The 16,554-nt window shown below is 47.5% G+C and overlaps 1 protein-coding gene across 7 annotated transcripts in view; it reads left to right on the forward strand.

The window, feature by feature from the left end:
- Positions 1-16,554, forward strand: part of ARID1B (AT-rich interaction domain 1B) — a 413,931-nt gene that overhangs the window by 333,715 nt on the left and 63,662 nt on the right. For all 7 annotated transcript variants that reach the window (XM_036249054.1, XM_036249055.1, XM_036249058.1 and 4 more), the window contains exon 7: positions 10,608-10,787. In XM_036249054.1, coding sequence (XP_036104947.1) covers positions 10,608-10,787 — 180 coding nt within the window. The remainder of the gene's footprint in view (positions 1-10,607; positions 10,788-16,554) is intronic.

Here is a 16,554-nt window from a genome sequence, read left to right on the forward strand (position 1 = left end):
ATCGGAGCCTGACCTTTCGTGCTGAGATGTGACTGTCTGCCTGGGTAGTGGGAGCCCCTCCGCTAGGTGGTGCGGCGTGTGGCCCTTATTCCCTGTGTGGGGAGCACCTCTCACTGACCTGCCCGAAGAAACAAGGCAGTCACTCTGTGAATGCTTAACAGATGCCAACATGGAAAGAAAGTGTCCGCGTGCCAAAGAGAAACATGCTTTGCTTTTCGGTGGCTTGTGGGCCTTGGGTCTTTGCTGGTGCCCGACGGGGGCGCCTGCCCGCTCAGAGGCCCTGGGCTCCGACACCAGTCAGGCGCTGTCTGCGCTCGCTGGCGCTCCTGCCGTAGCCCAGGCCTGCGCTCGGTCTTCGCTCTGGGCTCTGGGCTCTGGGCTCACTGCGCTTCCAACAGGAGGAAACATCCTTAAGGCTTATGTTGCAGAACTGTTGTCTTGCATGCAGAGCAAAGGAAGTAGAGGTGGAGGCTAAGACCCATGCTCGAGTGCCTTCTCCTTTCATTTTCTGAAGTTTCCTGGCTTTGCTTCCTTGTTTATTCGACTTTCGTTCTAAATCAGTTTTCTGCTGCTCTTCAAGTTAGGGGTGCCTTTCCATCGGCCGGTCCTCTGACCTGTCAGTGACTGCTGGGAGCGGTGGCCCGGCGCCGCCCGTCTGCGCCCATCCCAGACCGGCCTCAGGGCCCACGTCGGCTTGTCAGCTAAGTCTCATTTTGTTCCGTTTTTGAGAAGTTTGAAATACTTCTGAAGATAAATTCCCTCTCTCGTAGGGAAAGTGGGATCTGTTTGTAATGACTGCATGGGTCAGTTGCTTTTAGTATTTGTTGTTCTGCTAAGGCAGCAATACTGGTTCTTTTCTAGAAGAATTTTCTTTTTTTACAAAGAATCATATAGCATGTTTTTTAACCCAGGAGAAAATATTCACTTAATAAACCACAAATGGCATCATGCTGAAGAAAATATTTGAAAGTTTCCGAAAACTCACGTATTTAATAATAATATAGGTAAACATTTCAGAAAGGCTAATTATCTGTTGTTCCAGTTCTCCAAAATAGCCATGAAGGCTATTCATCAAAAATGAATATTTGAAAAGATGAAGGAAAGGAGACTGTCTCTGGCGCAGGCTCACACAGGTCTGTGTGGGCACTGCAGTGGCGTTTTTCTCAGTCTTGACTCGAGCCTCGCACACTGTGTGGTCAGAATAGAGTGTCCGTGCAGGAGTTTTCCGCTGGCACTAGTCTGAGTACCCACAGCAGAGTGACCCCAAGGAAAACCGTGCCGAGCATGCCGACTAAGTTCCTGGCAACCCCACCAGTCCTGCCTTTAGTTATTGGGTACATAGAAAACAGCATTCAAAAAAGTATCCAATTGTAATGAAATGCCCAAATTAACATTATGTGCCTTTGGAAGAAACTTAAGGGTGAGTTCTTAGCGTCTTACTGGGTGGTGGGAACAAGCCTGGCTGGAGCTCTGTGGGAGCCCCGGCTGAAGAGCGGGGTTCCTCCTCCAAGGCCACTGTCCTGTGTTTTCCTTATAGCTAGACAGAGAATGGTCTTCTTATTTCTGACTCTGCTCTCCCTTTAAGCCCCACAAAAACCCCTAGTGAATTGATCCACCCATTGCGTCAGTGTTTATCAAGCTGGTCACAGTCACAGGTGCTTGAGACCCAGTGGGAGAAGGGAACGAGGTCCTTGCTCTTCACACGGAGATGGACCCGTGCACTTGATTTGATCCCTGTCAGGCCCCTTCCCGCCCTCCTCTCTTTTCTTCTCTCTCTTTTTCCAAATATTTTTGTTGATTTTTAGAGAGAGGAAGGGAAGAGGGGGAGAGAGAGAAACATTGATGCTAGAGTTAAGCATGGATTGGCGGCCACCTGCACGCCCCACCGGGCACGGTTCAAGGGGTGATGACCAACCCAGTGAACCACACCGCAAACTGCAGGGAATCTGCCAATCAGGAAGGATGTGCATCCAGTTTTATACCACTCCGGGCTCATCAGCACTGTAGCTGTTGACAAGCTTAGCTTTTCTGAGGCATATCACATGGTGGACCAGTTAATTCTGGAAAGGGCACTGGTTTCTGGATGCTAAGCTGAGTGGCTGTGGTGGCAGAAGGGTGGCAGAAGGGCGGAGCCGCCGGGTGCTGCCAGGAGGCTCGTGGGCGGGGTGACTTTGTCTCCTGTGCCCCCACCTCGGCCAGGGACCTGCAGCCCTTCCTGCCTTCACCAGGGGGAGTGGTTTGTAGTGGAGCCTGGCGAGGGGGCTAGTTTGGAAACATGGGGTCTCTCAGACAGCAGGTAGCTGGTGGGTTAGAGTTAGAGGGAGAAGAGTGACTACTGATTATCACTCACCCAGCCTCCGCTCTGTGCGGAGGCCCCCCAGCCTGACCGTTCACCCGCTTGCCCGAAGTCACCTGCTGCAGGCAGGGAAGCCAGCAGCTGAGTTTTCGGGGTCAGTGGAGATGGACACTGGACACATTCTGCAGATATTCAGGTGGTAGAAATAACCATCTTCTGTGGCCTGTGAGGCTGGCAGTGGCCAGTTATTCCTTCCTGGGTAGCTGCCTTCTTTCCCCAGAAATGAGTCCTCGTGTGCTGTGCACTGAGGAGCCAGGGCGTCCCCCGTGTTAGACGGCTTCTGGAGAGCAAAGTAAAAGGGCTCTAGGTGAAGCTGCTTTCTCATTCCCAGAAGCATGCGTTTGCTTCCAGGTCTGTGCCAGGTCCTGGGCAGACAGATGCGAAGGGCATGGGTTTGAAGCTTCGGTGCTCAGTCCAGGGGAGAGGCAGTCACTAGCAAACCGCGGCCGTGCGCTGACCGCTTGGCCTCAGCGGACGTGCTGCCCTCCGCTCTGGACGGCCAGGCAGGATGGGAGGACATCAGTTAAGGGCGGTGACCAGCCACCTGGGCACACCATGGAAACAGCACGTTCAGTGGGGGATACAATCTAACATTTGGTTTTCAGGCTGTGCCTCCCCTTGGTGGGTGTTTCCACTGGGAAAGAGGTGTGAAATGTCAGTGGTCTCGTGCAAGGAGGGAGCCCTAAGGACGGGCAGGGATGGCAGGTGCCGGGGCTGAGAAGACAGGACGCTGATGCAGCATTGCCCTGTGGTTTGTTGACATTTAGCAGCTGAGCTAGGGGAGACCTTCCAGAAAGTGGTCAGATGTTCAACTAACCGTTGACGAGAGCTGACCAGGTAAAAGGTGCCTGAGTGACTCAGATTTAGCTGAATGCAGGGACTTGAGCTTCCAAGAGTGTGGTACTCACTTTGCTAGTCAGACATATTTTGGTCATAGTCGATCTCAGAAGCCATGTAGTTTGAGGTGTCTGGGCCATTCTTACACATCTTTGAGGTCCCGGCTGAGAAGGCCTTCTTCAAGGACACCGTCCTCGTCCCGTTTGAACGGGTCCTCCGACACCTCGCAGCACCTGTGCTTTTAGGTTCCTTGTTGCCTCTCGCGTCCTGCTCTCTGCTGCTTGGTGGGCACACACGGTGGGTCACCATTCCACCCCGTCCAGCCCCGTGCCCGGCACCTGGTCCAGGGCTCGCCATTTTAGGTCATCGCTTTTCCCTGTTGGTAGGTTGTAGTTTCTGCTCAACTACTTTTAGTCCTTCAAGGGCAAGGATCGAATCTTTCCATTTTTCTAATGCCCCCTTATTCTTACCACAGTTCCCTCAGAGCCAGAGTGAAACCGGCGTGCTGCTGGGGGGTCTGTGTGACATCACTGCATTGCGTCACCCGTGCGGCAGCTTAGGCCAGAGCTCACAGTGATCGAAGGGCCATGGCGTCACCAAGGAGGCCATGGCAACACCCTTGTATGGCACTTTCCTGCCGTTTGCCGGCCTAGAAAGGCACTTTGCATATGTTTTCCTTACCGACTCTCAGGACAGGAAGTGTGTTCCCACAAAAGAGCCAGGCTTCTGACGCGGGCGTCGCACGGTTGTTCCTGCTGCCTCTTCTCCAGGACGCAGCGGCGGCTCTGCCTCCTGGGGAAGCTCTGGTTTGCACGCGAGCGTGGCGCTCCTCATTTGGAGTGTGTTCGCACAAGTGTTCAGGCTGCACACGTCAGGCGGGACCCGAAAAGGTAAATTCACTTACATGAGCCTTCTGTTAGGCTTATAGATAAAATATATAAATCACATTTTCATATGGCGTTTCTAAAATTTTTTTTTTCTGTTAAGTCCTTCTCTAGCATATAAATAGTAATTATCTAAATCGGTACTTTTTTCCAAAGTTTGGATTTTTCATTTTAGATATTTACTTGGGGCATATAATTTTGTAATACATCTAGTAATTTAATACACTTTTGTAATATGTAGGAAATTCATTTTATATTTTCTAAATTTTACTTACTGGAAAGTTTGACTTCAGTGACTTTAACTAGAAAAATTTCACACCTTTTTAAAAAACACTTGAATCTCTCCACTGTCAGTGTTCACAAACTGTGTTAACGCTGCCATTTTAAACATACCTTTCTAAAAGGAGAAAGGACAATCAAAAATATGTCACTGTAAATAAGTAGAAATTTGGGGGTTGAAATTTGATTTTGGAAATATTTTAAGGGAACGTTTTAACATTTATTTCATTTGCCCAGCCGGTGTGGCTCAGTGGTTGAGTGTTGACCCATGCACCAAGAGGTCACTGGTTCGATTCCTGTTCAGGGCACGTGCCCAGGTTGTGGGCCTGCCCCCCAGTGAGGGGCATGCAGGAGGCGACCAGTTGATGTTTCTATCTCATAGATATTTCTATCTCTCCGTTTCCCTTCCTCTCTCTCTAAAATCAATAAAGAAAAAAAATTTTAAAAACAAGCATTTATTTTATTCAAAGTAAAGGTTAAGACAAGACAAGAAATGCCCCCAAATAAACAAACATGGAAATTACAGATCTGGCTTTGGTATTTCCTGGAGAAAAGTGTTTATGCCGGGATCGTAGGGAATTAGAGCAAGGAGTCAGTGGCCCACGGGAATTGCACGTCCCCAGTCCCCACACCACAGGGAGGAAGCCAGGGGAGAGGCGCTGGCTGCGCCGGCTGCACAGCCGACAAGGGGGCAGGTGGCGTCCTCCCTCGGTGCCTGCCGCAGTCCTGGCCACCTCCCTAGTTGACGATGTGGTAACAGTGACAGCTGATAATTACCGGGAGCCTGCTGTGTGCCAGGCACTGCTGGGGTCGGAGGAGGAGCTGCAGTTGTCCCCATTTCGCAGATAGGGACACAGTGATAGACATGCAGAGGTTTTAGCTTTTGGATGAAAAGTAGAAATACTTCTTTTTAAACTGACTTCTCCCGGCCAGTGTGGCTCAGTGGTTGAGCGTCGACCATACACCAAGAGGTCACTGGTTCGACGCCCAGTCAGAGCACAGGCCCAGGTTGTGGGCCTGATCCCCTGCATGGTGGGGGCCATGCAGGACGCGGCCAGTCAATGTTCTCTCTCATCGATGTTTCTGTCTCTCTCCCTCTCGCTCTAAAAGCAATTTAAAAAAATGTAAACTGACTTCTGTCTTTCTTCTAACTTGAAACCAGTTTGTTTAGATTGCTATGATATTCAGCAGCTTTTTAAACTGGTGTCTTTTGTCTTTTTTAGTGGGACTCCTGCCGTCCTAGAGTTAAGACAGACTCGCAAGAGAAAAGTGGGCCATTGATATCAACAGTTCTAGAAAAGGAAATAAAAGCAGCAGTTAAATGAAATGTTCAACTTTATTCATGATAAGAGAATAATAGAATCAAACACAAATTATAGAGTATCTCTGAAGGGGTCCATTAAAAACCCTTTTGCCCTTGGCGACAGGGTAGAAGATGGGTGTCTGGTTTTTAACCTTTTGGAATTTTACTCAGTTACATAAGCAGCAGGGGAATGTGGATTCTACATATAAGTAAAAAACAAATGTAGGAAGGAAAACTAGCTTGTTTATTCTGGTTGGAAGCTGCATCTCAATGTGTGGGGTATTCAGGAGTCAGAAGACAGTCATGGTAGTTAATAAACCAGAAGATGGGCATCGTAATCTCTTACTTCTGAGTACCCATGACAGATTGCAGAACATTTTCACATTTCTCTCACTTGACCTTACAGCAATCTCCTCTTCATTTTATTTTATCTTTCTTTATTGGCTTTAGCGAGAGAGGAAGGGAGAGGGGGAGGGGGAGAGAGATGGAAACATCGATGAGAGAGAACATCAGTGAGCCGCCTCCCACATGCCCCCTTCCTGGGGATTTTGCCTACCACCTGGGCATGTGTCCTGACCGGGAATCAAAACAGTGACCTCTTGGTGCATGGGTCGATGCTCAACCACTGAGCCACACTGGCTGGGCCCTCCTCTTCATTTTAATATGAGGAAACTGAGACCCAAGTAATTTTTTTAATGTTTTTATTTATTGATTTTTTTTAGAGAGAGTGGAAGGGAAAGAGAAACATCGATGTGATGATGAAACACTGATCAGCTGCCTCCTGCACGCCCCCTGCTGGTAATCAAGCCTGAAACCCTGCCCTGTGCGATGACCGGGAATCAAACTTGGACCCCTCAGTCCAGGGGATGATGCTCAGTCCAGGGAGCCACACCAGCCAGGCTCAAATAATTTTTGACTTGCCTAAAGTCACACAGCTAATTTGATCAGTACGCCTGTAATATATTTACAGTAAAACATTGATATAACAGACTAATTCAGGCCAAAAGTCCGTTATATTGTAAAGTAGGTTTTTCCAAATGCATATGTTAAAAAATTAAAATATTTGTTAGTTTACCTATTTTTACTTATGTGGATACATTTGTGTAGTTAAAATTAAGTATGTATGTGCTCTGACCATTTTGGCTCAGGGACGGAGTCCGCCCGGGGTCCGAAGGGTCTCAGGTTCAGTTTTCGATCAAGGGCATATATCTGGGTTGCAGGTTCGACCCCCGGATCCTGTTCGGGTCATGATAGAGGCAACCATTTGGTGAGTCTCTCACATCGATGTTTCTTTCTCCCTCTCTCCCTTCCACTTGATCTAAAAAAATCAATGGAAAAATATACTTAGGTGTGTATGAAAGTTTAATTTCACAGAAAAGCTTTCTATATGCATTACAGTAATTATAAATTTATACTGAATGGGTCTAGTAAATACATGCATTCGCCAGTCACTGCAAGTAAACAAATGCACACGGCTGGGGCGGGGTTAGTGGAAGTGGGTACATCTGCCAGCACATGTAAAAACTGCTGCAGAACCAGTACCAGACACGATGCCCTGTGACCACATGCTCTTCATTCGCCGAATATTATTTACGAGCAGTGACTCTTGGATTTAAATATGTAGACTATACTTTTAGATACGTAATATTTATTTATGTTGGCAAAATTATGACAGTGTTTTTTCCAGTGTATTGCCTATTCGTTAAAATTTATTAAAAATACCAATGAATTAATAACAAAAAAACCTGTTAATTTAATTAGAAGCAAATCTTGGTTAAAAGCATTTTTAAATGAACAAAGTGTTAATTTTCACATATGATGATACAGGGACTGGAAATTTGTTTAGTCTCAAGTTTGTTAGATTGAGGGTTACTGTATTTACATTCTGGTTTTCCTACTAGGTTCTGAACTAGTGACAAACAGGACTGTAATCTCAGCCTCTGTTTCCGTTTCGGTGCCATTAGATGAGTATGGTCGGCATACTCAGGGCAGTTACATGACCTTCTTTCCTTGTCTTGGGGGTCACCTGGAAAGGGGTGCATCTCACTGAAAGTATAAAACAACATTTCAGGCCCTGGCCAGTTTGGTTCAGTGATTAGAGCATCAGCCCAAGGACCAAGGGGGTCATGGGTTTAAATCCTGGTCAAGGACACGTACCTGGGTTGCAGGTTTGATCCCTGGTCCCGGTCGGGGTCGTGCAGTGGGTAACCAATCAATGTGTCTCTCTCACATCGATGTTTCTCTCCTTCCTTCCCTAAAAAAATCAGTGGAAAAATATCCTCGGGTGAGGATTAACCAAGAAAAGAACAACATTTCAAGTAGCTGTTGTAAGTGATGCCATTACAAAAGCGTGCAGAGAGAGGATTAGCTTTCCCATTTCATGTCTGTGGATGGAGGTAGAGTCCATCCTCCATGTGACCTGTCCCCAGTATGTGGACCTGGGCACCGCGACACGTTCCATTGAATTAGCGTTGGACACTCCGCCCCTTTGGAGCCTTTCCCATACTTGGTTTTCTGCAGAACGCCAGTGACAGTTCAAGTGGAACATGACATGTATATTTTAAGGACAGAAATAAAGAAATAGCTTTGCCCAAGTAGAATCTTAGAATTCATTTGAACAAACTTGAAGCCCGTAGTGAGTGTCCCAGAGGCAACAATAACTTAGCAGCGCACATATTATCAGAGGTTGTAAATCCTTTAGCATGGACACTTCCATGGCTGAAGCGAAATTTCATGCTACTTAAAGGACCTGTATTTTCCTTTCCAAATGAAAAAGAAAGCAGTCGGTCTCTGAAAGAAAGAAAAACCCACACAATCTGTATGGAATTGAAACACGTTTTTTATTAAACAGGACTATATATGAAACTCCTGAGAATTTTATAGTAAAGCTTAGATAAATATTTCATGTAACATCTTAAGATGCAATCATTTTTAGTCATTTTAGTGCTCTGATTTCTGTTTGTTTTCAGATTTGAAAAAGCAAACATTTTCTATGCTTATTTATATCTGGAAGCTGCCAATTGAGCTCAATTTCATAAGGCTTATCTTTATAAATAAATGAAATAGGATAATAAGGAGCAGCTCTATGCACTTTCATGTCTTTCTCTTTAGACAGAAGCAATGTTAAAAGATCCCTTTTTTCTGAGATATAAACCACAGTCTCTGTAACTGCCCTGCCCCGTCCAGCCCTCTGATTTAAGCTGAGCTTGGATTAGGGCATCACCTTCCCCTCTCGCTGCCTCACTGGGCCCTGGCAGCCTCTGCTGCAGGTTCCCCTGTGGACCAGGCAGAACCCGCCCCTCTCGGCACCGTCCAGCACACCGGAGCCTTCGCCTGCCTCTCAGAACCTCCCACCTACCAACCGTGGGTTCTCGAAGCCGTTCTTCAAATGGCCTCTGTTCGTGTGCTGTTTGATGTTAGCTTTTCTTCGAGGCCAGTCCTGATTTGGCGTGCACTTTGTCTGAATGGGTATTTCACAGCTCGTTCTACATTCTGGCCTACATTCTGGTACGTAAAGTCGTCTCTGATACCCACCGTGTGCCAGGCACTCCTAGGCTCCCAGGATGCCTCGGGGAGCACAGATGCCCTCGCCTGCACGAGGCCGGTGCGTAAGTGGGGGAGACGTGAGAGTGAGCCCAAAACGAAGTAAGAGGACAGGCCATGAAAGTGCTGTGGCGGGACATCTGTAATAAAAAATAAAAATAATAATAATAAGTATTTGAAAGAAAGAAAAGTGCTGTGAAGAAAAGAGTGAGAACCGGCAGGGGTGGTGCCCGTGGCTGGCGGTCGGAAGGCGGGCCTGGAGGGCGGGAGGGAGCCAGCCACAGAAGAGCATCTCGGCCTCCAGGAGCTGCCAGGAGGCCAGCGGACGGACAGGGTAGTGAGGGGGAGGAGGAAGCAGTGGAAATGGGGTTCCCTGTGAAAGGCAACGCCACAGCCTGGGTTACCCCAGACCCCGTGGTCAGGTGTTTGCACTGAGTCCTAGGACTGGCGGGAAGCCTTCTGAGCATGGGAGAGAGACGTCCTCGTTTTCTTCTGTATTCCTGAGACATCATCCTGGCAGCCTGGTGAAGGTGCAGCAGGAGGAGCAGGTGGAGGGTGGGGCAGAGAGAGCTGGGCCATGGCACTCGTGGGAAAGGAAGGCGTGGCTGGGCTGGCTTGTGGACGGGAACGGAGGAGACGCCGTGGTTTCAGGGCTGGAGGCAGTGGGAGGTGCTGGCGAGTGGATCCCTCACAGGGAATCGGGAGAGGGAAGCGTGGCGTCGGGTTCCTGGCGTGAGCATTTGGGTGATGGTGGTGCCATTGAAGGAGACCGGGAGGCCTCGGGCTGAACTGTTTGCAAGAGGAAGTCCGATTCTGTTTCTGGATATCAGAGTCCGCCTCGGTCCGGCAGCCGCTTCCAGGTCACCCCTAGGGAGAGCGTGAACCGGGGGCTCACAGTTCTGCACACTGGTCAGGAGTCAAGGTGAACAGCTGTGCTCTAGGCGATCAGAGGGGAGAAGGACAGCATGTGCAGGAGAAACCTGCTGTTGCCTCGGCTAGAGAGGGTGTGACGTTTGCGGGACAGCGTCCCAGAGATGAGCGAGTGGGCAGAGCTGCTCCGAGGCCCCGTGCACACGCGTCCGTCCTGGCAGGAGTGGAGGGCTTGCAGTAAGGCGAGTCCTGGCTCTCACAGGAGCTTTCTGTAGGGACCTCATCTGCAAGGCAGGCTAAGTAACGCCTTTCCTCCCTCTTCTCTTTCCCTAGTTCAAGTCCACAATGCACTGGGTCCCGGGAACTCGAACGAGAGTTTAGAGTGAGGACCAGGGGAGCCCCGTGAGGCTCTCCAGAGCCCCCACACTAGGTCTGAGCTGTGCTTCGATGTTCCTTCTCCCCACCCACCTTCCACACAATTCTGTGTCCATGTTTGCCACCTGCATTTATCTATTTTCGTTTGTTTCCTACTTAGGTTTTATGGCAGGCACACAAAGAAACCCTCAGATGTCTCAGTACGGACCCCAGCAGACAGGACCGTCCATGTCGCCTCACCCGTCCCCTGGAAGCCAGATGCATCCTGGGATCAGTAGCTTTCAGCAGAGCAACTCAAGTGGGACTTACGGTCCGCAAATGAGCCAGTATGGACCACAAGGTAAAAAAAGAAAAGGAAAAGTTTTTCCAAATGTATTGCAGTAGGTGGTAGACATTCTGTTAACATGGTAGTCCTTTAAGATCTGAGTATGGTAAACATCTTTTAAGATCCCGTTATAGGTTGCCTGGCAGATTTGTGAGGTCAGTGCAAACCCATAGTCCTTTAGTTGCCCATAATGATGGGAAGGATAATTATAGCAACTCTTCATTAAGCATCACGCATCAGACACTGGTAATGCTTCTGTACGTGTGATTAATAAAGGCATAAACCCTCGCTTCTGTAATGCTTGCTGAGAAAAAAGACAGCCTTGTCCTCAGAAATTTCTTATTTCGTTGGGTTCTGAGCTTGCTGCCTCCTTGTGTGCGCTTATCGCTACGGTGACGCGCTCCCTGTCCAGAAGGGCGTCGTCCCGCCACAGCCTCTCCCAGTTTGTCTCCGAAGCGCTGGATCTGGTCCGTAGTTCGCGTCCTCCAGTCACCACCAGCCTTGCCGTCAGGAGACGGGACACGGCCTGAGATGGACACGTCTTTCAGACAGGAGAATTAGCCAGAGTGCAAAAGTAAATGGGATCATGCCCGAATGCACCGTTTACATTCTGCCTTCCTGGAAGTCGATGTATGTTTTGTCATAAACATGTAGAATCCTTTCATCAAGGTTTTAAACCTTTTATATGTATATATTAATTATATATTTATATATACACATATATATAATCATATACTCATATATATGATTATATATTTATTTATTTATCTAAATATATATATAATTTTTTCCTAACTCACTTTTGGCAACAAGGCATTTAAATTTAGCACCTTTTTAATATTTTGTTTATTTGAATTAGACATTGATGGATAATTTACAGAGAATGAGGTAACCGGGCACCATTCCCAGAGTTTCCTCTCTCCTGAAAGTACCAGGAGTACTCCAAGTGAAGACGAGGGGCCCGTTAGGGAACCTAGGGAAATGTTCACCCCCCGCAACAGAGGCAGGTGTGCTGTGTGCACGAACGCCTTCCGGTTTCCTAGAGGCCTTTGCATCCTATGGGTGAGCAGACCGTCCCTGCGGAGTGAGTGCCCACAGGCCAGACGCCGCTCTGAGGGGACACGGGCACCTTCTGGGCCGTGCCTGCTGTCCCTCAGAAAAGCCTCCCGCCTGTTTGATAACCCTTCGCGGTTTGAGAGCGACTTCTCTGGTCCTTTAAAGGTGTCTTTCAGAAGCAGGTGAGCACCTTCAGTACTGCTGGTCAGCATCACCTCCTTGTCTCACACTTGGTTCTGTTCCATGCCAATCATTTCGGTGCAGAAAGCTGCACTAGAAGCAGAAGCCCCCACGCATAACACTGTCTCCACGGCCCCGACCTGCTCTGTCTGTGCATGTAGCCAGAGTGGATGCAGACATGGGGTTTTCCCTGCCCCCCTTTCCACCGCCAGGAACAGTTCTCCACGGTGTTCACTGCATGAGCCTGGGAACTGAAGTCCCAGCCGACAGGCCCGTGCGCAGCCCGCCATGGGCGCTGCCCGCGTGCCCTCGCTCGGCGTAGCGTGTCCTCACGCCTGAGCTGCTTCGGCTTTGTGACACGAAGAAAACTTTCATGACGTTGGAAAGTAGGTTATAAGTTCTGAGGCACAGAAAATGGGGGCTTTTGCTCAGAATGTGAGTGGAGACAAGGTCGGAGCCATGTCTCAGCACTGGGGTAGCTAGCTGAAGGCCTGGGGTGCAACCATTGAAACCACAGGCTTCCTGGGACTTTCAGACTTGGTCTGGCCTCTGAAATAACTGCTCTTGCAACCCCACCCCCGCTGCTCGCGGAGTCGGGGAAGGAAGGCCATCTGGTCAGCGCTGGGAAGGACTAGGGAGCACTGCTGTGGCAGTTACAACACGGCACCTCTGTGCAATGGGTTGCTCTTTGGAAGAGAGCCCTCGGTTTTCTGGAATCGTTGAACACCAAGACTCCTGATTCCAGAGCGCTGAGCCTGTGAGGGGCTCCTGCAGACTGCTGTGTCCTGGGCCAGCTGCTGACTCTGGGAGCTCCTGTTCCTGGAGGCAGGGAGGCTGTGACCTCGGGAGCTGCGTCTAATCCTGATGCTCCGTGAGTCCACGCTGCGTGGCGGCTCTGGCCTGTGTGACCGCTCGGGGGCTTGTTTGAGGTCTCCTGAGGCCTGCCTACTGAGTTTAGGTCAGCATTGGGGACAATTTAAAATAGGGATGATAATTTCCACACTCAGCACTTTCTAACTTTGCAAGAAAATGTGTCTGTGCTCCGCCTTTTCCCAGGCGACATCGCACAGGTTCCTCTGGGAGGTGTGTGCCCTCCTGTGCCGCCCTGTCCTCGCAGACCCTGCCCACAGGAAGCTATGCGGGTGACACGTTCATTCAGCTCAGCGTTCTCACCTTGGCATTTCTCTCTGTTGATCCTTTGAAACGGGGTCCCGAGTGAAGTGTTTTGTTCCTTCTTTTAACTACTGGAATTACTAGTGAAACATGTAGCTTGCGTCTTTGTGGTGTATATTTTAAATCTCTGGAAAGAGTCGCTGTGCGGTGACCCTCCCCCCAGAGGTCATCGGTGTCACCTTCTGTGTCTGTCCTAAACAGATGACTTTCTTCTGGCTTAGTTTTGTTTTTAAGGTATCTTGTGGGGAAATACTTCACAGTCTCTTTTTTGCTATTTTATTGTCAGGAGCAGCTTCTCCAAAATTGTTATTAATGATAACAACCAAAATGTATCAGTGTTACTATGTCCTGGGTCCTATTCTAAGTGTTTTTCATATATTAACCCTTTAGTCCTCACATGCTGTTATCATTCTACCTGACAGATGAAGAAACTGAGGCACAATGGGCAAACACTAACAGCATTTCCCTTTAGAACAGAACAAGACAGTGATGCCCACTTTCACCACTCTTGTTTAACATAGTACTGGAAGTCGTAGCCACAGCAATTAGACATGAAGAAATGAAAGGGATCCAAATTGGAAAGGAGGAAGTAAAACTGTCATTATTTGCAGATGACATGATATTGTACATAGAAAACCCTAAAGACTCCATCAGAAATCTACTAGATTTAATAAATGAATTTGTCAAGGTAGCAGGATACAAAGTTAACATCAAGAAATGGATGGCATTCTTGTACACTAATAGTAAACTCACAGAAAGAGAAACTAAGAAAACAATCCCATTTACCGTTGCAGCCAAATAATTAAGATACTTAGGAATAAACTTATCCAAAGACCTAAAGGACCTATTTGCAGAAAACTACAGGACATTGAAAAAAGAAACAGAGGAAGATATAAAAAAGTGGAAGCATGTACCTTGTTCATGGATTGGAAGAATTAGCATCATTAAAATGTCCATACTGCCCTGGCCAGCGGTTGGAGTGTTGGCCTGTCGTATAGAGAGACCCGGGTTCGGTCCCTGCTAAGGGCACATACCTCGGTTGCAGTTTGTCCCCGGCCCTGGTTGGTCGTGCGGGTGGCAGCCACTCGATGTGTCCCTTCGTGTCGATGTTTCTCTCTCTCTCTCTCTCCCTCCCGCTCTATCTGAACAAAAAATGGAAAAATGTCCTCGGGTGAGGATAAAAAAAAAAAGTCCATACTACCCAAAGCAATCTATAGATTCAATGCAATCCCCGTTAAAATACCAACGACATACTTCACAGAATTAGAACAAATACATCAAAAGTTTATAACCAAAAAAGACCCCGCATAGCCACAGCAATCTTGAAAAAGAAGAACAAAGTAGGTGGGCTCACAATACTGGATTTCAGGTTATACTACAAAGCCACTGTAATCAAAACAGCCTGGTACTGGCACAAGAACAGGCATATAGATCAATGGAACAGAACAGAGAACTTGGAAATTGACCCAAGACATTATGTTCAATTGATATTTGATAAAGGGGGCAAGAGCATACAGTGGAGTCAAGATAGCCTCTTCAATAAATGGTGTTGGGAAAATTGGACAGCTACATGCAAAAAAATGAAACTAGACCATCATCTTACATCATATACAAGAATAAACTCGCCCTGGCAGGTTTGGCTTAGCAGTTAGAGCATCGGCCCATGGACCAGAGAGTCCCTGGTTCGGTTCCCACTAAGGGCATGTATCTTGGTTGCAGTTTGACCCCAGCCCCAGTTGGGATCATGTGGGTGGCAGCCACTCGATGTGTCTCTCTCACATCGATGTTTCTCTCTTCCCCCGTCTCTCTCTCCCGCTCTATCTGAAGATAAATGCAAAAATGTCCTCGGTGAGGATAAAAAAAATAACTCAAAATGGATAACAGACTTCAATGTGACTCATGAGTCCATAAAAATTCTAGAAGAAAATATAGGCAACAAAATTTCAGACATCACATGCAGCAGAATTTTCACTGATACAACACCTAAGGCAAGAGAAACAAAGGGAAAAACGAACACATGAGACTGCATCAAATTAGAAAGCTTCTGCACAGCAAAAGAAACAAACATCAAAATGGAAAGGGAACCCACTATATGGGAGAGCATCGTTGCCAACGATACATCAGATAAGGGGTTAATTTCTAAAATATATAGAGTGCTCATACAACTCAACAAAAGGAAGACAAAGAACCCAATTTAAAAATGGGCAGAGGACCTAAATAGACACCTCTCCAAACAGGACATACAAATGGCCAAGAGACATAGGAAAAAAAGCTCAACATCATTAATCATCAGAGAAATGCAAATTAAAACCATAATGAGGTATCACTTCACACCTGTCAGAATGGCTGCCATCAACAAATCATCAAACAACAAGTGCTGGTGAGGGTGTGGAGAAAAGGGGACTCTAGTACACTGCTGGTGGGAATGCAGACTGGTGCAGGCACTATGGAAATCAATATGGTTTTTCCTCAAAAAATTAAGATTGAACTGCCATTTGACCCAGTGATCCCACTTCTAGGAATATATCCTAAGAAGCCTGAAATACCAATCAGAAAGAATATATGTTCATAGCAGCACCATTTACAATTACTAAGATCTGGAAACAGCCCAAGTGTTCCTCAATAAATGAGTGGATAAAAAAGCAGTGGTACATATACACAATGGAATACTGTGCAGCTATAAAGAAAGAAAGATCTCTTATCCTTTGAGATGACATGGAGGGACCTAGAGAGCATTATGCTAAGCGAAATAAGCCAGTCAGAAAGACAAATACCAAATGATCTCACTTATTTGTGGACTATAATGAACAGAAAAAGCTGATGAACAAACAGACCCAGAGACATAGAAAGGAGTACCGTTCAGACTGAAACTGCAGAGGAGGGGGTGGGGAGAGGGATGAGATAAACCAAAGAACTTCTATATGCATGTATATGTAACCAGTGGACATAGACAACAATGCTTGGGGGGGGGGGGGGGTGTCTGGGGAGAAAAAGGAGAAATATCTGTAGCAAAAATATATTAATTAAAAAAAACAAACAAAAAAAAACCTGAGGCAAACAACTTCACCAGGCTATACAGTGGTCATGCCAGCATTCAGATTCAGGCAACTTGGCCATTTTCTTAATTAACAGGAAGCCCATAATATTATCTCCATTTTGCAAATGAGCAGGTTATGTAATTTACCCACAGCTAATACATGGCAGAGCCTGGGTTCAAAGCAAGAAAGACATCAGAGACCACTCATCTAGTCACTGGTGGGTTGTTCCCCAGCCTTAGATGCACCCTCCTCACTGGTGCATTTGCCCAGTGAGCCACAAGGAAAACCAAAGACAGACGACTGGCCCTCAAGGAGCAAGGAGCAACATGTTGGAA

Source organism: Molossus molossus, unplaced genomic scaffold (assembly GCF_014108415.1).
Source record: "Molossus molossus isolate mMolMol1 unplaced genomic scaffold, mMolMol1.p scaffold_m16_p_8, whole genome shotgun sequence".
NCBI classification, from domain to species: domain Eukaryota; kingdom Metazoa; phylum Chordata; class Mammalia; order Chiroptera; family Molossidae; genus Molossus; species Molossus molossus.